Source organism: Balaenoptera acutorostrata, chromosome 18 (assembly GCF_949987535.1).
Source record: "Balaenoptera acutorostrata chromosome 18, mBalAcu1.1, whole genome shotgun sequence".
Taxonomy (NCBI): domain Eukaryota; kingdom Metazoa; phylum Chordata; class Mammalia; order Artiodactyla; family Balaenopteridae; genus Balaenoptera; species Balaenoptera acutorostrata.
In genome coordinates, this window is record NC_080081.1 from 55,809,672 (window position 1) to 55,832,610 (window position 22,939).

The 22,939-nt window shown below is 42.1% G+C and overlaps 1 protein-coding gene across 3 annotated transcripts in view; it reads right to left on the minus strand.

The window, feature by feature from the left end:
- Window positions 1-22,939, minus strand: part of VWA8 (von Willebrand factor A domain containing 8) — a 364,979-nt gene that overhangs the window by 48,988 nt on the left and 293,052 nt on the right. For all 3 annotated transcript variants that reach the window (XM_057532758.1, XM_057532757.1, XM_057532756.1), the window contains one exon: window positions 2,282-2,390. In XM_057532758.1, coding sequence (XP_057388741.1) covers window positions 2,282-2,390 — 109 coding nt within the window. The remainder of the gene's footprint in view (window positions 1-2,281; window positions 2,391-22,939) is intronic.

Here is a 22,939-nt window from a genome sequence, read left to right on the forward strand (position 1 = left end):
GCAGCATAATATTGAATATTATATTATAGTATAGTATAGTATAGATTAGTATAGTATACTAGTATTATATAGTACAGTATTCTATAGCTAAGTCAGACTGCCTGAGTTTGAATCCTGGTTCCAATGCACTAGTCATGTGTCCTTGACGGAAGTCCCTTAACTTCTCTGTAAGCTCAGTCTCATCACCTGGAAAATGGGTATACTAATATTATTTACTTCATGGGATTGTCATGAGGCTAAAATGCTCAGAACAGTGTATGGTACAAAATAAGAGCTCTATAAGTGACTGCTCTTACTATTATTTACACAACTACCAGTCACATAGAATGAGGTCATTTCTAAGTTTCATAAAGTGGAAAATTTGAAAGCTTTTAGGCTTTGGTTAAATTATGCTACATTTTCCTTTTCTCCCTTGAAGCCTTAAGTGGTGTAATAAGTTAAAAGCAAGAACTCAGCATACTCTGTTTCCCTTATCAAAGTCCAGGTAGGTCATTTCCTTTTGGGAAATACCATGAGAACAGCCTATTAATTATAGTTTATTTATCCTTTGATTCCAGCACATCTTATTTCATTTTTATTTAGAAATGGCTGGTGGAAAATTCCGTCTTGGGTGTGTGTGATTCCTGGCTGTCACCTGTGGACGGCCTATAGGCGGAGGGGACTGGAAATTGGACACTGATGATGAGATACAAGTCAGGTTTCTGGGACCTGACTCCCTTCCTCCTGGAGGTATAGGTGGGTCATGAATTAGAGCTTAAAAGTTCAAGGGCGCTGAGATGACATCGTTTTTGGTGAAACGAGGAAAGGACCCACAACCATTTATAGAGGCTGGTGCGAGTGACGGACAGCATGGGAAAGCACGGTCCCTTGGCAAAATCATACGGGGGTGGAGAGGGCGTGAGGACAGAGTTCTTCACGTCCTCCACTTCCAAGAGCCTTTAATTTGAACTTCTTAAATGAAAATGCTTGCCAGAGAGTCCAGACTTCAAGGTATAACCTTGAAGCTAACCTTGAACATCCTAAATCTGTTAAGATAAGGGGGAGAGAGGCAATGGACGGGTTCTGATGACAAAGAAGGAATCAAATGAGTTGTTGGGACAGAGCTCAGTTCAATATAGAGAATTCTGAGGGAAGAGAGTGACAAAGAGAAAAAAAATTTGCAGCAAAAGAGCCTTGATAAATTGAAAAATAAAGGCTGGGGGAAGCAAAAGCAGGGTCTTCAGGCTGGACAGATATGTGAGCTAGTAGACACAAGCTGAATAACAAGCGAGAACGTCCGCTCCAGAGGAGCCCATTGCTGGGAAACCTGCATCTGGCCAGCTCGTCCCACAATGCATTCCACATGGATTAAATCTTGCTGGCTTGACACTAACTTCCAGATCAAAGGACATTTCTCAAAATATCCTTTCTTTCAAGCTGATGCTTGATGAATAAACAGAGCAGGCAAGGAGTCCACAGGCCGATTTGATAGCACATTGTCCGAACACAGAAACCCATTTCCTCCCGAGGCTGTCAAGGCCAAGAGGCACAGACCAACCTCAGGGAAGGCGAAGAACAGAGCTCATGCCAGCACCGCTCATGGCCGTGATAAGATCAGACAGTGCGCACACAGTCTGGCCCTATTCCTGCGGCTCTGCAGATGTGTCTACTCCAGCTGCCGCAGAGGAAAGAGGAAGGCAGCAGCTGTGGGAACAATGCTCTTGTCGGGCAGCCAAGAGGAAGGAGTGGACCCCAGTCATCGGTTCAGACCACAACCACCCCTCTTATCTCAAAACCCTGCATCCTCAACATGCTCACTTCTGAGATGTGGAGGACCAGGACCATTTCTTTTCAAAGTCAGCTGGTCAAGAAAGAATTTACTGTCGATTTCTGGCATGATTCCCAAGGGCATGGAATTTAAAAGAGGGGATTAACACTTTTAATGAATACATTCTTCATGCCAGGTCTTGAGCTCAGCGCTTTACAATCATAATCTCATTGAATCCTCATCGCAAGCTTGTGAGGCAGTTAATATTATGCCCCTTTTATGGATGAAGCAACCCTGGGAGGACCAGAACGGTCTTAGGTCAGAGGGTAGCAGAGTCTGCGGGACTCCAAATGCCAGGGTTTTTCCGTGTCTTGATGTCATGCTGGGACAGAGGGCAAAGGCACACTCCAGCCGACTAACGGGGGAGACAGAGAAGGCAGGCTGATTCCTGAGCCTTCTTGGGGCTGCTGTGATGTCCACACGGGCTTGCGAAGTCTCTGGAAGCCTGACCCAGGAGAATGCCGCGCTACGAACCTGTGCCGCCAGCCCAAGTATTGCCGCCCACGTGCGGCATGTTGTCTGGGTCCTCCTGGCCGTGTTTGGGGGAACTCACGTCTTCACCACTCTCTCTGTTGATTGTTATCTAAAAATGAAGAAATAAGACATTATCATTCTCCGTGACCAACACCAGGAGCTGCAGGACAGAAAGAAGAATTGTTTCCCCCTAAGTCCTTAAGGTATTGCGTAACCTCAGGCCACAGGACACAACAGATGCTGTTAGTGTCTGGCAAGAATTTCACCGGATTTTACATCCATTTAGTTGGGAAGGAGACAAATTTAATTTTAAAAAATATTCTTTAAAGAAAAGGTGCTGGACTGGGTTACGGCTTCAGAATTCTTCTAGCGCAGAGTATGCCTTGAGCATTTACATAAAGAACAAGACCCACCAGAAGCAGGGGAAATGGATCTCACCAGAGACTGACTGAGAGAGCTCTCAATGGTTTAAAAGGATCACTGCCCAGCTGGTCCAGCCGAGTCACAGCAGATATACATTTACCTATTTAATTTTCCAAGAAATACTATTCCTCAGAGAAATGCCACTTTATATAAAATATGTGGAAAAGGAAAACAGAAAATGTATCTTTGTGTGCTTCAGTGATACATGTTATACACACAGACACTGAAAACTGCTTATTTATTTCCTGGACCCACTCTAATTTTATTATGGTATTTATAGCTCTCCTAGTTCATCTCGATTTTGAAACTGGATTTACTATTCCTGCAAATCAAACAGAATAAGCAGCACTAGCTTTCCTCTTAGAGAGCCTGTGGCTCATTCATTGGTCCTTAATTTAATTCGGCACAGATTCACCAAAAGGACTGATAACCACGCAGGAATTCCATCCTAGCAGTCAGCTCCGTAGATATTACTCCACAATGAAAAGAACTTGAAGCAGTCACATCCACGTACCCTATGAGCCTGCTCCCAAATAGAATGATTTTCAAGGCAGACCAGATGAAACATTTATTTATTTGTCCAAATAACACTTAACGGGAAATGTATTGGCAAGACTTCATTTGAACTACCATGGGGCCAACAAAAGCCATGGAGGATTGGTCACTGCCCTCAAATTGCTTATAGTGGAGCAGGAGAACTTGCAAATAGACCTGTAGCATGATGCCAGGTCAGTCTTGAGAGCTGACCCAATCCTTGTTAGTAAGTGGACTTTTCATTCTGGATGTTAGGATTAATGAAGATAGGTAGATAATTTAAGGCCTTTGCAAATAAAATGGCTATTAAGAATGAATTCAACCTAACTTCCATTGTCTTATGTCTAGACTAGTTCATTTCAAATGTTATGACATCATAAAGAGATTTTAATTAACCAGATCTTTCTACCCTTAGCTTTGGCATCATTAACAGAGTTTTTGCCATAACTTCAGCATACTTTAAAATTTCGCAGCCAGGACATGACAACTGATATGAATTCCACACATATAATCATGCTCGAAAAGATGGGTGAAAATAATTTTTTTCTTCTTTCTAAAAATTAAACTATGCAGAATAGCTAGCAACATTTAGAGAACAAATAAGCATTTAAAATACTGTCCCCCAAACTTGCCACCACTTTCCAGCTTTTCTAGAGGCTGTGTAAGAGATAATCAGTAAATTAAAATATGTATACTGACTATGAGAATTCTAGACCAGCGCTAACCAAGAAAATTTTCTGTGTTGATAGAAATATATATACCTGAGATGTCTAACATGGTAGCTTTTAGCCCAATGTGGCTATTGAGTACTCAAGGACGTGATTTTTAAGTTTTATTTAATTAACTAAAATTTAAGTTTAAATTACATGTAGCCAGCAGGTATCTCATCAGACAGCACAGCACAAGGACAAGCTTGCCTCAGCCCGGGAGATAATGTTTGGTTATCTTAGCAGTATCTTATAGATGTTTTCCATGAGAAATGAGAAAAACAAGAAACATTTCAAAATTGCGATAGAGTTTTATTCTGCTGTCATTTTAAGACATCTGTATAAAAGTTATGACTACAGTCTAACTGATTTTTTTTAAACAAACATAATGGAACTTACATATGGAAATACGTTTACTATAATAAGATGATAAGCTTATTTTTCATACATAAAGACACATTTATTACAATAATGCTGCTCAAAACACTTCTGGACTGTTTCTGGAAGGATCTGCAGAATCCACAGCAGATTCTATTTGAATATCTTTAATGGTGGCCATTTTGTATTCTTTAAAAATAGATTTGATTTTTAATAAATAGCTAAAGGATACTTGGAGCCGATTTCTTGTACGAACTATTTGCTAATTTGCTTTGTACCGTTTGGAAAGTCAATTAACTTCTCTGGGCCTCAACCTTCTCATCAGAAACTAAGTGGGTTCAACTAAATAATTTCTTCCATTCCACCTAACACTGACATGCTCTAGCTGATTCAAGGATTCAAAATGTGGTAAATAAGGGATGTTAGTCAAAACCAGGCACAATTATACAATAATGAGACTAGTTTGCTTTGTAAGAGTTGTGATACCTCTACAGGCCAATTCTTTTTTTTTTTTTTTTAATTTATTTATTTAATTTATTTATTTTTGACTGCACTGGGTCTTCGTTGCTGCGCGGGCTTCTCATTGCGGTGGCTTCTGTTGTTGTGGAGCACAGGCTCTAGGTGTGCGGGCTTCAGTAGTTGTGGCACGTGGGCTCAGTAGTTGTGGCTCGCGGACTCTAGAGCGCAGGCTCAGTAGTTGTGGCACACGGGCTTAGTTGCTCCGTGGCATGTGGGATCTTCCCAGACCAGGGATCGAACCCGTGTCCCCTGCATTGGTAGGCGGATTCTTAACCACTGCATCACCAGGGAAGTCCCTACAGGCCAATTCTTAAAGACGAAGTTCCAAAAATGGTCTGGGCAATGACAGCATTATTAGAATAACTGTTCTGAACACCCTTCCTCACTTTAGGGTATGTGTGTGTGTATACTATTTATTAAAAATAAATAAAAGAATGGATAAACAACAAGGTCCTACTGTAGAGCACAAAGAACTATATTGAATATCCTGAGATAAACCATAATGGAAAAGAATATAAAAAAGAATGTATGTATATGTATAAATGAGACACTGTGCTATACAGCAGAAATTAACACATTGCAAATCAACTATACTTCAATAAAAACAAATAAATAAATGAATAAACAAATAAATAAATGAATAAATAAATAAAAGAACCTCAGAAGAGGTATAGAAAGCAAAGTCCTATGCGTCTAGTAACTTTACTTTCATCAAAAATCAATCTCCTTCAGACATTGCACGACAATTCAGTTATTCTGCTGTAAGAGAATAGCCTTTTAAGAAGTACTAAAAATGACGGCACAAGGCAAAAGAAAAAGCCTGTCATATAGCCCCCCTCAGCTACCTCCAAAATCACACTCTTAAAATTGCAAAGACACCTCTAATGGGCTTTCAGGGAGGCAGAAAATGTGCTATGAACTTTCTGGTCAGAAAGGAACTGGTGTGATTTTTGCCACCTGTGTGTCTTCCAGGCCATCTGCTGGGGAATGGCGTGGCTCACAACAGGTCAGCCCCACACCAACCCCGAATGGGAGTCTAGAGATGTTTCAAAATTGACAAATGCTTGACAAAAACAATCATCAGCCCAAACCTGATTTATTCCAGAGAAACACATACCATAAAATTCCAAGGATACTTACTTAAAAGCGAGGCATTTGGGGAGTTTATCTAATTCTGTGTCATTTTATGAATGCCATTATACTCACACGAGTCTATTTCTCTAGGTGGATGGGAAGAACTCACCTGACAAGCGGTTTCCAAAGCATTTTAGGGCGTCTCTTACGTGAATTGACAATGATTCATAAAAGTTACAAGGCAGGAAGTCTAGGACAGTCCAACTCAGGACAGAAACTGGAACAGACACTAGGGAAGGCCTATTATTTGAGGAAGCTTGTTTCCTAGGGACAGAGGATGCTATAGAGCCTCTGGCCATTCAGAAAGTTGATAAACTGCTGAATTCTTTGAAGGATGTGTTGCCAAGGACTTGGAATGCATTTCCTTCGAGGGTTGGTTTCATCTAGAAAGAGCTCAAGTGAGTCAATCCAGTTACTGAAATAGACCCTACTGTATTCACTTAAATGGATCAAAATTTCTCCCAAACCACAAAGTACTGTGGACTCTTACAACTGTGGATGCAAATGGATGCACACGCTAAGGCCTTTGACCTGTTTCTCACAGCGGACACAACCTACTTCCTTTTAGATAAGCGTGCTATAATCATAAGAACTGTTATCCTCTTTCAGATGAATCAAAATGGAAAAAACATGGAGCTTGTAAATTACAACTCATAAAAATGTCCCAGAGTAAAGCAACCCAAAGCCAGAGTAGGGAAAGGGACATGACTCACGAAAGCCCTGTAATTCTAGGCAAGGCTCATATATTTCAGGCTCCTTCTCAAACTCATGATTTTTAAAAACCATCAGTAAAATGACATAAATAGCCAGAATACAATCTTGGAGGGAAAGTCAGTTCTTGGAGGACTGACTGGACAACACAGCTTATTCTTATTTTCCAACTGGAGACTAGGTGTGGCTCAGCAGATGCTTCCAGCTGCCTCCCCAACGCCCACTCCCTCTTTCTCCTTTTTAAACAGAAGTCAGATGCACCACCGGAAGCCCGGCCATCCCATTCCCCTCTGCCAGTGAGTGGTCTAGGGGAAGGTAGGCGACCCGAGATGTAAGAAAATCAGGAGGTTTCTGGGAATGATCTTCCTCTCAGGTCAAGAGCTCTTTCATTGCCCGGGATGGACCGCCCTCCCCTCCCCTGCAACATACATGCGCTTGCTGCCTTGGCGCACGGAGGGAGAATGTGATGCTTAGTGCTGCGGTCTCCATCTGGTGACCATGTGGCAACGAGAAGAAGGTGGCAGAGGGGAGGATGGAGGAGGCTATGTCCCTGACGACACCGCTGAGCTGCTGAGCCAGCCGTGGAGTCACTTGCTTCTGGTCTTCTACATCAGCAAATAAGACATGTCCTTAGTTTAAGGTACTGTGAGTTGGGTTTCCTGCTCCTTGGGGTCTACTGCATGCAAACTAATTGATTCATTCATTACAGGATGAATGAGAGGCAGCAGGGCAGAGGCCACGGTCTTGATCTTTGGAGGATGTCGTACTTCCAGAAGATGTGCCTTAACTTTTCTGACATCGAAAATTGCCATAATAATATCAGTACCGTTGCCTACAGTTTGATGATTAGCAGGCAATTCAATGCATTCGCTCATTCATTTTCTTATTCAAACATTTCTGTGTATGTTTATGGCCCATTTACTACTCACTGAGATAATGGAGATAACATGAAACAGGATCTTTGCTTCCAGGAGGATGTTTTATAAAGTGGAACAAAGTCACAGCACCGGGTAATACAGACCATAATAAGGTACTGAATACATCTGCCTAAAAGATTATTGTCTGAGGTTATTCTTATTCTATGACAGAAAGTTAGAAATTTCTATCATAGATACAACGAAAGTCACATTAACATGTCCCTAGGAATGATGGTCTTTCAAATGAAGACAGCTTGTTAAAAAAAAAACCTTACCCAGTTTTCATAAACAACGTGCAGCTTCTACAATGATAACGCGTGACAAAAATACCACTGTCCATAGGCAGTTTCTATGTGTCCCAATTTCAATCTCTGGCAAAGCCATCAAGTATGTAATTTATCTCCAGTTTTTCCCTGGCTGGTGGCAACATTTGCTTTCAAATATTCAATGACTTCCTGCCCTCTTTAATCCCTCCTAGTTCTTGAAAAGCAGGGGATGATCTGATTTTTGATCATTAATATTAAAAAATTTTACCGTAGCTGATATTCATTTGCACTAAATAATTAACCCCAATGGCATTCACACTGCAAGTGCCCTTGATTGGGAAATAAAGTCCTCTTTCCTTTGTTTGAGGTGGGGGACAGGGTAGGGGGTTGGCGGGGGGCACGCTAGGCCTGTTCCCTGGCCCTGAAGACAAATGCCTATGAGGCAATTGTGGTGTTACGGGTGAGAGGCAGAAGGGACGGTCTGTGGCTTGTCCCAGAGCGGCTCTTGCCCTGATGGAGCAAGTGGAGACTTCTGGCTTAGAAAGGACCCCTGTTCTTTCTCACAGGCTTCTTCAAGTCGACCAGCAGCCCTCCCTCCTGACTTAGGGGACCTTTTGCCCACCTCCCCAGACTCAACCTAACTCTGTCTACCCTCCCCCTTTCTGCTTGAACACTCCTAGAGACAATGCCTACTTTGTTTTCTGGCACAAGTGATGTGCTTTGTAAGTATTTTAAAATATTTGAAACTGTAACCGCAAACACCCTCCTTCCTCTATCTGATGTGATGTTCTGGAATACATCCCCATGTGCATCCTATGTTATTTCTCTCTCTGTGTTTATAGTTTCTGACAAAGATCTTCCTCACTGGAATGACTCTTTTCACTCAGTCCATTACTATGCAACAAAAACCCCCAGTCTGATGAAAATGAACAACGCTTTATAGATTTCACAGACTTGGGCTAACAGGAGGGCAAAATACCAACTTATGAATATTTTACTTTACCTTTTATTATCGGACAGTAGTGGTTGGCACAGTGGCTTATACCTACATCCTTGAACATAATAGATGCTTAATAAATATGTGTTATACGCATGTGTAAGAGGCAGCTCGGCAACAGAATGTAAGAGTTTCATCTTCTGCGTACTATCCTCTCCACGATAAGCTGTCGGCTGGGTGTCTGCTGGGACTCTTCCTGCTCTTTCCTGCCGGCTCATAATTAGCAAACAGCACAGCAGTTCTCAGCCATTGGTCAGCAGACAGTCATCTTCTAACAGAGGCAGGAAACACATGGCCCCATTGGCTCTGCGTTGTTCTTAAATCCTGACCCGGCACCTCCCTCAGCTTGACTCCGATCCCTACCACGGCCTCAGCTCAGTTTCTGGGGAGGCCGGGGCTGACTCCCTGCTGTCAAGTCTATGGGTAGCTGCCTCTCTCCTGCTCTCTGGGCCAGACAGAGCTGTTGGAATGTCTGCCCAAAATAAAATGATCCGGCTGCAGAATCCATCCACCACCCCCACCTCTCACTTTACTTAGAGGTCTTTATTTATTCATCTCTTTCTTCTGTTTACGTGGAAATAGGAACAAAAGATGAACAAGACTTTCAGAAAATCTAAGAATACAGAACGTAGATAACGGAATCAAGAGAATAGTTCATGGGTTAAGATGGTATAAGTACAAACAAACATTTAAGGGAAAACAAATGTTGTTATCATTGTGTGTAGGTGAGTGCCAAAAACACAGGTTAAAAAAACCACAAATAACTGGCATGTTTACTGGCACGGACAAGCACCCCTCCGGCTGCCACTGGACACGTTGAGTATTCTAAGCATTCTCACAAAACAACTGCTAATTAAATTCCAAGACGTTGGACGCAGGGCAAACTGTCAGGTCTTTATATATTCTGCCTTTTCTATTTTGCCTCTTTCATTTTCCAGAGACTTCAAAAGGTTAACATTCAATGCTACAGTAAGTTCAAGCCCGGCCATGAGACCTCCAAAGCCAAAGAAAAGGTTGGCGATGCAAGGCCACTTCTACTACGGCAGAGTTTGCAAATGTTTTGGTTTTGTTATATACAAGGTGGCTCTGGCAAGAGACATCTACTGGGGCTTCCCTGGTGGCGCAGCGGTTGAGAATCTGCCTGCCAATGCAGAGGACATGGGTTCGAGCCCTGGTCTGGGAAGATCCCACATGCCGCAGAGCAGCTAGGCCCGTGAGCCACAATTACTGAGCCTGCGCATCTGGAGCCTGTGCTCCACAACAAGAGAGGCCGCGACAGTGACAGGCCCGCACACCGCGATGAAGAGTGGCCCCCGCTTGCCGCAACTAGAGGAAGCCCTCGCACAGAAACGAAGACCCAACACAGCCAAAAATAAATATAAAAAAAAAAAGAAAAGAAAAGAAACAGCCAAACTGTTGACTGAAGTGACTGTACCATTTAAAAAAAAAAAAAAAAAAAAAGAGAGAGACATCTACTGCCACGTGCTTTATTATTGAAGCTAAATGATCTCTGCTGGCATTTCCTGGCCAGGCGATTTCAGTCTCATACCCAACCCTTGTGCTCCTCCCAGAACACAAAACCTACTTGGCAGTTTTTAAAACTATTGTGTTTTCCCTGTCAACAGAATTCTCTGAGGTGCTAAGTGTAGCTAGGAAAAGGAAGGGTGGGTAGAAAAGCCATCCTACCACTAGGGTAGGGAGAAGCAAAAGGGGGTTTTAATAAGACCCAGGTTCTAAAAATTCTTGCAAGCACTGAGCACAGCTCCATGCAAACACATTTAGCGTGGGGGAATTCTTTTCTGAAAAGAGGAATGCTAACTGAATCCGTGCTGTACAAGTTACCATAGCATCCTCCCCATGGAGAGGTATTTCGATCATCCAACATTGGCAAATGGTTTTCCGTGTTGTTTATGCTAAAGTCAGGTTATGTCACCAGCCATCATTTCTTCCAGCTATTCTTCATACCATTGTTGGTTCATCATCTCAGACTCTAAATGTTTATGAAGTCATTGTCTACTGATGTTTACCCTGAGTTTCCTCAACCATTTCCTCAAGGCACATGGAGTTCTTGTAAAACCTGTGTTTTCACATCGAGCAAGACAGTCTTCCTTTGCTTCCAGGAGGCCCAGCATTCTCCCACACTTTTTTCCCCCCCAATTTTGATTGGAGTATAGTGGATTTACAATGTTGTGTTAGTTTCAGGTGTACAGCAAAGTGAATCAGTTACACATAAACATATATCCATTCCTTTTTTTGTTTTTGATTCTTTTCCCATATAAGCCATTATAGAGTATTGAGTAGAGTTCCCTGCGCTATATAGCAGGTTCTTATGAGTTATCTATTTTATATATAGTAGTGTGTATATGTCAATCCCAATCTCCCAATTTGTCCCTCCCCCCTTTATCCCCTGGTCTCCCACACTTTTTGACAACCATGATGAGTCAAAACTATTAACCAGAATACAAAACACTGGCATAAAGAGAGGCCGTAGAGAAATAAGCTATATGCACTGCACATACACAGAGCTCAGGAGGACGTGGTACGTCACTCACCGGCTGAGAGCATTTATGGTTCTGTGTTCTAAGCTCACTGGGTGAGGGACCCTTTCAGGCTGCTGAACTAGCTCAAATGGACTGAGAGTGTAAAACACCACTTAGAGTGTGGGCAAAATACATACGTTGAATAACTAGAATGTATGCATTTATTGTATGCGTACATGCACATACATTTTTAAAGAAAATATTTCTTTAAGTGATAAAAATCAGTGCTACGGGCTGTGTAGGAAAACATGGCCACATATACAAAGTGGCATCAGTTCTATACTGTGAACATCCAGAGGGCAGGACTGGGTCTTATTCTTCGTATCAGCTTTAGCACCTGGTCTTTGCGTATCGCAGAAGCTCAGTAAACGTGTGGTGAATAAGTGAACGGCTGCATGACAGGCACCGCCACTGTGGCCGTTCCAAAGCTGCAGAATGGCTCCAGCGGGGTAGATGCCACCAAGAATACATGGAAGCCTGATAACTGCTCTCCTGGAACCGCAGGAGGCAAATTGGAAAGCAGGAAATTTGGGAGAGGAGAAAAGAATACCATTGGGTTTTGCTTTGCAAGACATTCTTTTAATTTTAGATTGTGAAGGCTCTTTGTGAGCAACAAACTTAGAACACTAAATTCCAGAGGGTAAAGCTTTTTAATGAAATTTAGGCCATAGTTATAAGACACAAATTATGCTATGTATCATTGATACTGAGCTACATGGTAACCAGACACAAACAAGTCCTAGAATGATTGTAATTGGTGAGGGGTTTATATAATCAAACATAAGTGAGTTTGTCATTCTTCTCTTTTGTGTGAGTTCTCCAGTTTCTTCAACAGTGTGACTCGGCCTGTTTCCTGTTTACACCCTGGAACTCACACTCCTTACAGGCCAGAGCCCCGGCTGCCCTCCCAGCGAGTTCCCTCTGCCTTTGTCCCGCGCGGCTCCCCTCCTCTCCCTGGGCCCCAAGCCCACTCATCTCGCTCTGTGCCCCCGTCTGGGGACTCCAGATGTGACGCTGTGTCTGTGTGGCCGTGACCCGGCCACCTGGCAATGAAACGGGTCATCGGAGGGAAGAGGAGAGAGAACGTAAGACAAAGTACAGAGACCCTAAGTTAACCTGGGGCCCTGGGGCTGAAGTGGGGTGAGCGGGTGGCAGCCGGACTTCCCCTGCGCCCTCCCAGTGCCTGTGCTGACTTCTGCGGTGTGACTCTCGTTCTGCACGACACTTAGGAATGTTTTCATCCTGACTCCTTCCACTGACATCATGTACCCCAGTGGCTAACACAGTGTAGTGTTCTAAGTTGTGCAGCCGAGCACAGTAGCTTATCAGAACCCTGGTTTTAAGAAACACGCTTTATACCCCACTTCCGACTTATTTTGACGCCTTAATGTCATTTTTAGGGATGAGTAAGTTTCATGTAGATAGAGAATGAGGTCAGGCATCTGTAAGAGGCAGATTTCAAATGAAAGGAAGTGCCTGAGAGGAATTAAGTAGTGTTTCAGAGGAGGGTGGTACGCAACAGAGTGAGGACTGGCCTGACAGCTGAAGCCCGGATTCCAGCCCAGTGTGGCCCCTCACTTGCTGTGTGACGCTGAGCAAATCGTGCAACCTTTCTGGGCCTTAGTTTTACTCATTTTCAAAGTGAAAAAACCAGACTAAATTCTTTCCAGTTCTAAATTCTTTACACAGGGATCCTTATCTACATTTACTTCGATCCTAGTTTATAGGAAATATGAGCTGTCATGGAAATCAATTTGAGTAAAATAAAAGTTAATTGTAAAGAATATTTTGATATAATCATGTAAAAGTTTGGTTTTTCTTCAAATTGATTCACTAAGACCAAACTTAAAAAAATGTTTTTTGAGAGGCAGCTCGATGTCATGGAAAAAAGCATTTTACTGGAAATTAGAAGACTGGCTTTTGATCTTGGTTCTGGTACTAACTGGTGAAATGGTTTTGGCCAAAGTTACTTATCTCCTCTTAGCTTTCTTTACCTGAAAATCAAGGGGCATGACTGGCAGAAATGTAATTTAAGTACACTACATGATTCTTCTGGTTGATACTCATCACAATATGAATGCTGAACACTGGTTTAACCAAAATTCCAGTACAAATTTATTGAGAAGATGTGTAAATCATAAAGCGGGGGTAGGGAAATGTTAACTGTGTATCATACAGTAGGAATGGGAAAGTGAAAGTGAGCTAAATCTTTTATATATAGTTGATTTACAATGTTGTGTTAGTTTCTGGGGGACAAGTATCAGGGAAAGCTTCCTGGAAGAGGCAATGCCCAAGAAGAATCCTGAAGCAAGAGAAAGAGGTGGGCAGTCCGGGAGGCTGGGGATTTCAGGCAGAAGGAACAGCAGGAGGGGTGCTGAGCTGGACACAAGGGGATTAGGTGAGAGCTGACACAGAGAGACCTTCGTCTGTGCTCAAACAGCTCTTGCTACAGCACCCCGCACAATCTACCTGTGTAAAGGCATATTCACTGAGGTTTATGAAATGCCTTATCCCTTAACCCGCTCATTCTGCCAAGTCAAAGTAGAATTAGCTAATCAGAGCACACCGAGGTCTATGTGGAAACCCCAATAACCAAAGAAGAAGTTAGGGGTCATCACTCCTAAACTTATTCTCCCTTATTGAAGAACATCAGGGAGAAATGCATTGATCACCGTGGTATCAGTTCACCAGTAATCAGCAGGTACATTTAAAAAACCAACCTACCTGCCTACCTACCTACCTATCTATCTATCTTTAGATAAACACTTAGAATTTTTATCATGTGAAATTCCTCCTAACTTCTTACTCTTCCTCATAATCAGGCCGTGCTGTAATGGTCCATGCTGCAGTTGCTGTTGTGTGTTTGCCTCTCTCTTTTTAAAGACAATCTCAGTTTTTAAATGTAATTTAATTAATTTTGAATATAATTTAATTGTACCAATCCTAGGAACGCAGAGAAGCAGTACGGAGCACGCCAGCAGCCTGGAAACTAGGTTACCTGAGTTCCAGTTCTAGTTCTGCTACTTACAAGCTCTGCAAATGGGCAAAATTCAAACTCTCAGCACCTCAGCTTTCTCATGTCTTAAATAGTTAAGAAGTGCACATGCCCTCATGGGGTTGTTGTGAGGTTCAAATAAGACACAAAGCAGCTGTGTGACTCTAGAAAAAGTACTTAATCTCTCTGTATTTCAGTTTCTGCATCTACAGAATGAAGGGGGCTGTACTCAGCGAGGCCCCCATGTGTCGTTTCCAGTTTGGAACATGTTTATATCTATGCAAAGATGCTTTCAAAACACATAAAGTATTGTTCAAATATATGATGCAGTAGACACATATTATTAATTATTAAAAAACAGAAGAAAAGGGAGAACTCTATTTTTTTTTTTACAGTTTTATAAATTCCCACCATTTCTCTATTTTATTTGTTAGCATATTTTTTACAAGCACCAACCACCTGAAGTCATGGAAGTGAATGAAGTTCCCTGAAAAAATCATTCAGAATAAAAAGGGTAGTGGCCCAGGAGAGAACCAAATCAGCAAAAGAGACTGAGACGGGCAGACAAGAGAGGCGAAGGGGAGTCAGGAAGAGGCTGTGGTTATCATGGAAGCCAACGCAAGATGGGGCTTCAACACAGAGAGAGTGTGCAGAGTTCAATGCACGTGAGGGCCAGAGAGATGGTGACTGGAAAGGTACCCATGGAATTCAACAATGTGGAGGTTATCTGGTACTCCAGCAAGGGCAATTCTGTAGAAGGCGGGGGAAGGGGACAGGAGTCATTAGATGGAGAGGTGAGCGACTGGAGGTCTGTGTGTGTAGAAAGTGCTCTTAAGAGGCTTTGCTGTGAAAGGGATTAGAGTCACATGAATCAGCGTGATAGCAAATGAGATCTGTGGGGTTTAGGAAAACACTAGAGCGTGTTTAAATACTGATGGGAAGGATCCAGAAAGGAGAGAGAACGAAGGAGACAAAGGATGGAGCAAAATGCCTGTGAAGGAGGGAGGAGAGACCGGCCTTTGATGGAGCGGGCGGGGGTCCTGGCACAGCCGCAGGTAGGCGGGCGGGCTTGTGCATCTGAGCCTGGGAAGCTGGAGGAGCTGCATTCTGGTCGCTTCTATTTTCTTTCAGAAGCACAAGACTGAAATATTGTCTGAGAATATGGGGGAGTGTAGCTTGAAGCTTGAAGAAAGTAGGGACTGTATGAGAGTCATTATGGAGATTAGGCTTAAAAGACTTTTTAAAAAAGTCAACAGAATTTTAAAATTTCCAAACACGTTCCTTTAAATAGAAGTTTTGTGGAATATAGCCATCTGTCTGGAGATGATTAAGTATGAGAGAGATAGGCTGGTTGTGAAAAAAACGATACGGAAGGTAGATTAATGAAATCCAAAGCTACAATTTGGACAGATTGCAGGTATCTGGACATGAGGAGTGTAATCCTGCATATGACACCTTCTAGAAGTCGTTCCTAAATTTCCCAAACAAAAGCTGCTTTCATTTCCCTGGGCTCTCGCTGCACTCTAGCCTTCTCCTTACTGTCCTTTGTGACACAACAGTCTTTTTCACCCATGTGTGGCTTTCCCTCTTCCATTCTCTAGGCATCTTATAGGCACCGGCCCATAGCCCATAGCTGAACCACACGGCGTGCCTTTCAATAAATGTTTGCAACCTTTGACCTAGTTGAGGAGGAAATATTATCTGATTTATACAGATTGGCCTCATACACGTTGAGGGAGACTCTCAGGGCATCAAGTGAGCTATCTTCGTAAGAACAAAGGATTTCCAGAAACAGCAACCTGTAAGCAAATGGGTGCGCCACGCTTGGGAGCAACGTGCACTTGAGATGGGCGGCATCTCCGCTCTGTTTCACAATTTCAAGAGAGCCCCATGCAGCCTAGCAAAGGAAATTCAAGGAAATGAAACAACTCCCTCCCCCTGCTCCTATTCTTCTTAGATACAAAAGACAGATAATTATCTAAAGTATTTCTCAATCTGAACAAAATGGCAAAGTGACCTTTTGGTCTGTGGTAGTCTACTCACGTCAGTGTTTGGAGCAAAAGCAAAGCAACGTGCAGGCTTAGGGAATGCTCGCGAGGGCCAACTTTCACTCTCCCTCACACTACACACACCATAAATAAAGAGAAATAGTTTAACAGGCAGCCAGACCTGAAGGGCTCTGAGTCACCCCGAGGGAGTGATAAAATTCTCCTGCTGGTACACTTACACAAACCAAGATGCAATGAATTTTTTTAGGATACTCCCTTTGCTCAATAAACCTGAAAGTTTTAAACCTGAAAGATGGCTAGACTAAGAGGGAAAATAAATCAATCTGGCAAAAACAGTAATCATTCAAAGTGTTGGTAGATTAACTGAAACATATAGGAGAACCAATTTAGTGATTTAAAAATCATACGCTTGCTAGTTAAAAATCTCCATTTCTAGCTTTTTGGCCTATTTTTAAACACACTAGATGAGTTTTATCTAGTGACCAGGCTACTTAATGCTAAAACGGGAGCTTCTGTCCAATATCTGATTTGTTTATATTTAAAACAGCAGGGAGAATAAATTTCAAAGTCGGAGGCTTCTTACGGATTTATCTTTTGTTTGGTGGCAATTATTACCAGATAGTAAGTCAAGCCAGTGGATTATTCTGGTGATGATGAAACGTTAGATTACTTCTGGAAAGTGATATTTCCAGTGTATTGAAGTAAAGTATCCAAACAATTGCTTTATTCTGCTTAAAAAAAAAATACAAACCCACAAAAACAGAGGACAAGATAAACAAAAACAGGTTAGAGGGAAACAGGGAATCAGTCTGAGAAGTTCTCCTATCCAGTCCTGATCTCTGATAACCACTGGTTTATCAACAACACGCTTACACAGAACAGCACACTTTCTGTTCCAAAGAATCCTTGTTTTCTTCTCCTAAGATATATATGTATATTGTAAAAAAATCTTCAAGTACCTACTTGAATGAGGACAAACGACAAAGAAAAGGAGCAGGGGAGTTACATTGTTTGTGGGCAAGAACTGGATAAAAGGGTTGGAGGCATTTTCTGGGGGAAGGAGGGTACTAGAATAAGCACTTGGAGTAAGAGTAACAGTTCTTTCAGAGAAAAGGTAACCTTAGGTATTAATAAAACAAAACAAATTACAACTAAAAGATTAACTTTATAAAGAATAATTAGTTTTCAAAGCACTTAGAGATCACTGGTTTTGAGAAAAATGACAGTGCTAGTCAAAGTCAGATAGAATATTTCACTGTGCAATCTCTCTAGAAATTTAATGTTTGGGGGACCTGCTCAGTTAGGCTCATGTACAGCAGGTCAAGTTCGTTTGGAATTCTAAATCTTCTTAGGTGTCCTGGCTCAGCTTTTCTGTAAAGAGTTGTAACATCTATTTACTGGTGAGGAGCCATTACTGCCGTGGTGTCGATGATTAGTTTTAAGATGGTTGCTGCGTCCTTCCTATTTATTAAAAGAAAGCAATTTCCATCAATCTTGGGAGATTCTGACCATGAGAATAACGTCTCCCATGGCAACCCCAAGATCTCAGGTAGCGAGCTAGCCATGCTAACTGGAATTCATACTGTGTGCTGTTCTAGAATGCATTATGGGCTTATAATGCAAAGAAGACTTTTATTAAAAAACAGTAAGTGGGAGGAGTGGGAAAACCTTTTCCTGGTATGCAAATGTTTTATATGATCATATATTCTGACTTTATATTTCCAAAATATCAGAGGGATCCTACAAAACTGCATTCTACATAAAATAAGACAAATAGAAATGAAATGACTAATAACCAGTCTATCATATGTCCTGCTGGGCTGGGACAGTCCCTGTTAATGCCTGTTGTCCCAATGTAATTATTAATAGCACCCCTTTCAGTCTTACACATAGAATTATATGATCATCCTATATTAACCAGGCATGTAGATAGAACCCAACCCTTTGGAGGAGTTTATTATGCCATTTGCGTATCGAGTAAAACTCTGTTTCCGGGCAGCAATTGCCTCAGGCAATACTGGGTTATACACATCTCACCATCTGACAGAAGGTCCCATACATGTTTGTTTATATTTGTCTATAAAGATCTGTTTGTTCCAAGCCCATACTAACAATTTTTTGAAAGCAGAATTTTTTAAATTTTGAAATAAAAAAATTGGAAGCTTGAATATTGTCTGCACAATTCACCAATACATTTTCTGGTATCTGTTTCTTACAACTCTTTATGAAAACTTACAGCATAACAGACACATTTCAGCTTTTTCAGGTACTTCTATAGGCCCTAGGCTAAGGTGGGCCCGCCAGCTACGGCCTTAGCCCCAAATCCCACTCAGTCTCAAGCCTGTCCTGCTGCTGGTCCCACTCTCTCTGCACTTTAAGTCTTATCTGATCCCTGGCCTTTTCCCTTGGGTACAAGCCCCTATCTTGGATCCCTCTTCTAGCAACCAGGTCCCAATTTGGTTCCCTATCGCATGCATCTGTGCTCTGGTTCCCTGCCTTGTCCTTTCTCTGGAGCTTCAAGGATCCCTTTGCCTGATCCGGAACCTCTTCTACCTGGACTCCCAGCCGCCGTCAGCCATCACACTCCTGATTCTCTATTTTGCTTGTGTTCCTGACAGTAAGGACAGACATTCAGGACTTCTCGTCTCTGAACAGCTGGCATCCAGTAAAATGCCTGGTGCACAGGAGATTCTCAACAGGCAGTTAAGTGATGAATGAACGCAAAGCTTCCTTCTCATTGCCTGGAGCTGGGTTTCCTTCCAAGTGCCACTTCCACCTGGCTCTTTCCATTGTTAACAGGGTTCAGGGAGCTAAGGTTCATGTATATGGCTTTGGGATGAGTTAACACAGGCACAGAGTTTAAAGAATGCAGGGGCCTGGGTGGTTGGTGTGTCCCTAATGGGGCAGCTGCCTGGGGCTGTACAGGGTGAGTCTACGTTGAGGCCGTGTGACTGGGGCTGAAATTCCCACTGTGCTCCCATCACCGGCGCTAGGCTCTGGGGTGAGCAGCCTGGAGGAAGTGGCTATTTTTTTCCTAACTGGCTTATCCAGAAAGGGCCCTTTGGCAATCCGTCCTCCCCCGCAGGAGAGCCTTTCTCTAGTTCTGCATGGTGGCCCATGTGCTGGAAGAGGCCCTAGTGGGATGATCACTCCCACAAGGAAATGTTTTAGTGAGCCTGGGTAAGTGCAGCTCTTAAGGAACAAGCCCCTGTGACGGACTGAATCTGCTATCTCCTTTCTTGTTTCCTATTGTACGTAAAACTGAATAATTCTGCTTGGAAGTTCATAAAGACAGACTTCATCAGAACCTGAAGATAAGAACTTTAGTATGGCAGCTGACTAACTCGGATGCTTTGTATTGTGCTATTATATTACAGCATTTTTCCCCCCAGGGAAGTGTGGTGAATGTTCTTAGTTTTGGGAGAATCCTTGGAAGGCTCTTTCAGAGGATTTCCTCATATCAGCCTTCAACCTACAAGTGATACCTAGGTATGTTGCACGTGAAGAAAAACAGAGTGTCGGGACTTCCCTGGCAGTCCAGTGATTAAGACTCAAGGGGCATGGGTTCGATCCCTGGTCAGGGAGTGTAGGGGGGTGGTCTGCCTTGCCTATAGGCACTTCTCTTGGATGATCGAATATTTATTTTGTTCAGTCTTCACAGAGACCTGTATTCCTGCTACTCAAAAGTGTCCTCTAACGTAGTGGCTAAGTGCACAGACACTGGAACCAGTTTGATTGGATTCAAATCCTGGCTCTTGACACTAATTAGCTGCGTAAGGTACCCCATCTATTAAATGAGGATAATAATGGTACCTACCTCATAGGGATGGTGTGGGGTTAAAAAGAGTTAAGACACATCCTCACCGAGAACTGTGCCTGGCCGCACTAAGTGCTATATGTGTTAGCTATTATTACTATTGTTTTATTTTCTGAGTGTGAAAAAGGCACTGGATAGTACAAATCATTCATTTTTCAGTAGACATGTGCCAGATATATATCAGATTAATATCAGCATTGGGAAAAGTAACTCAGGATTTTAATCAAGGATATTTTCTGAAATGTAGGTTGAATGAGAATTCTGCACCCTTATATAACACTCCATACACTTCGTATAATAACTCTTATAATAACACGTATGTCCAATGCTTATACTAACACTCATGATTTGCTGTTCATTCATGACCTCACACAGGAAGTTCCATGGTACTGCAAGTATTACAAATCCCGAACTGATGTTTTCTAACGCTGTGCTCTCTCTGCCCAGAATGCTGCAGCCCCTTTATGGCTCTGGCAGCTGGAATGAGAACTTGATGACTTCTGAGCTCTTGAAAACACATTTGCTCTGAGTTGCAAAAGATGTGGCATGAAGGAGACTCAAAACATTTCTAGTCGTATGGCAGCTCCAAGTGATCTGAGAGAGATGGATACCTTAAAAAATGAGAATAAACTATGCCAAGGAGCCAAGGAGAAGGCAGTTCATTGCCTAAAAATTCCAACTTAGGCTTTGCTCTTCAATTACTTTTACTGTTCACTTGTTAAAGTGATATTCATCTGGAAGAAGAAAGGCATTTCCAAGAATGCAAAGAAGAAAATGTGTACTATTTTTTTCTCTCTTTGAAGCGTCTGAAAGAAAGTTCCTGATTTATACGTGCAGAGTTGAACAATGGAGCCTAATCTTGCTGCGGAGAAGAATTCATTCATTCATTCACTCAATGTATACCGATGATGAGTGTCTCCCATGTGCCTGTTCCAGGCATGGGGGAGAGACTGTGAACAATACGTTCATGACCCGGCCCTCATGTTGTTTACAATGCAGGCACTTCATATATATTGTTTCTAATACTCACAATTCTCCATATTAGGCATGGTTTTTTCTACTTCGCAGGCCAGGAATCCAAGGCCTAGAGAAATTAAGCAACTCATTGTCACACAGCTATTAACTGGTGGTGCTAGGATTCAAATCCCAGTCTATCTCATTCCAAAAGCCAGGTCTATTAGATTCTTTTTTATTCTATCATCACACGGTCTTTAAATAATAAGTGTGTCCTTGAGAGTTACAGAATTCAATGTTTTATAAAGTGTATCATGGTTTAAGAAAGTGAGGAGTATTTCTGAAAAACAATCACTTTTTCCTTCTTAATATATGTCAGATTTATAGAAAGTAATGAATACCAGTTATTTGGACATTGGTTCAAAGGGCTAGCATCTCTTCCAGAAGGTTAGTAAAATATAGTATTTATATATGGTCTGAATCAGTTTTATACCAGCCAATCTTGAACAAGACTTGCAGACTCAATGCCTGCTCTGTGATACAAAGCTGATAGTGTCACTTACTGGCCATAGCACATTAGGTATCGCCATATTACACAATGAGATCCTGTTTCTTCATCTGTCAAATGGGGATATCATCGCCTGTCACATGGAGAGCTACAAAGAGTAAATGGAGGACAGTATAGCAGGCTTAACAGTGATGGGCATGCTTCAGTCCCTTCCCTTTGTCCCACATATGACACACCAGCTTTTCTAACAGTAGTAAAGCATATCTCTGTTTAGCATTTACAGACCAAAAATACCTCCAATGGAAATGTCCTAGAGCATGAAGATCACTGCCTTTGATGCCCTGCTAGTGGTACAAGCTAGGATGTAAATGAGGAATAGAAGCTTTTAGGATACATTTTTCTCATTTTTCTGGATGACTCAGGTATAGGGTGACGGAAGAAGGGTTTGAATAGATAATCCCTAAACCTCAAGTAATCTTTCACTTATGCAAATTAGGTAAGGATATATAACCACACTAACACATAGAGTACATCTACAGACTAATAAGATTGAAAAAAAAGCAAGCACATGTGTTCATTCAAAAGACTGTTATTTGAAATTGTCCTCCTGAAAGTGTGTGTATTTATTTCATTCATTCAATTAACAAATGTTTACTGGGTGCCCAGTAAGTTCAGAGCACTGTGCCAGCACTGGGCATATGGTGATGAACAAAAGAGCAATGTTTCCTCCTTTCAAAATCAGTTTTGAAGTCACACATGGAATTAGTCACATTTTCTGTTGATAAATAAATATCACTAAGAAACTTTAGATAGGAGTGGCCTTAGTCTGAGTTTATCATAAAACTAGTTCTGGATCCCACCAACCAGGAGGAAACATTAAGTGATGCACGTCTTAGAGAATCTACACAGTTTAGCAGAGGAGCTCTTTACTAACACAATAGAAAAGTGTGCCTCTGGACTCTGTCTGTAGCCCCAAGTAGAGTGTCTCAGATTTCCTGAGCCTGGTCACTGTTCATTATGATGATAAAAAAAGATTCCCCTTTTTTTAGCCTTGGAAAAAATCCTACCCAAGTAATTTTTCTGAAGCTTGAGATTACATTATTTATCTCGTTCAGGTTTTAAAAATATTTCTGATTTTTTTCTGCCAATAACCAAGCCCTTTTCCCTCTTGGAGAACAATCTTGATTTCTGAAACAGTTCTTCCCTTGACATTACTGGGGGGGGGTAGGGTGGGGGGTAGGTTGGTGGG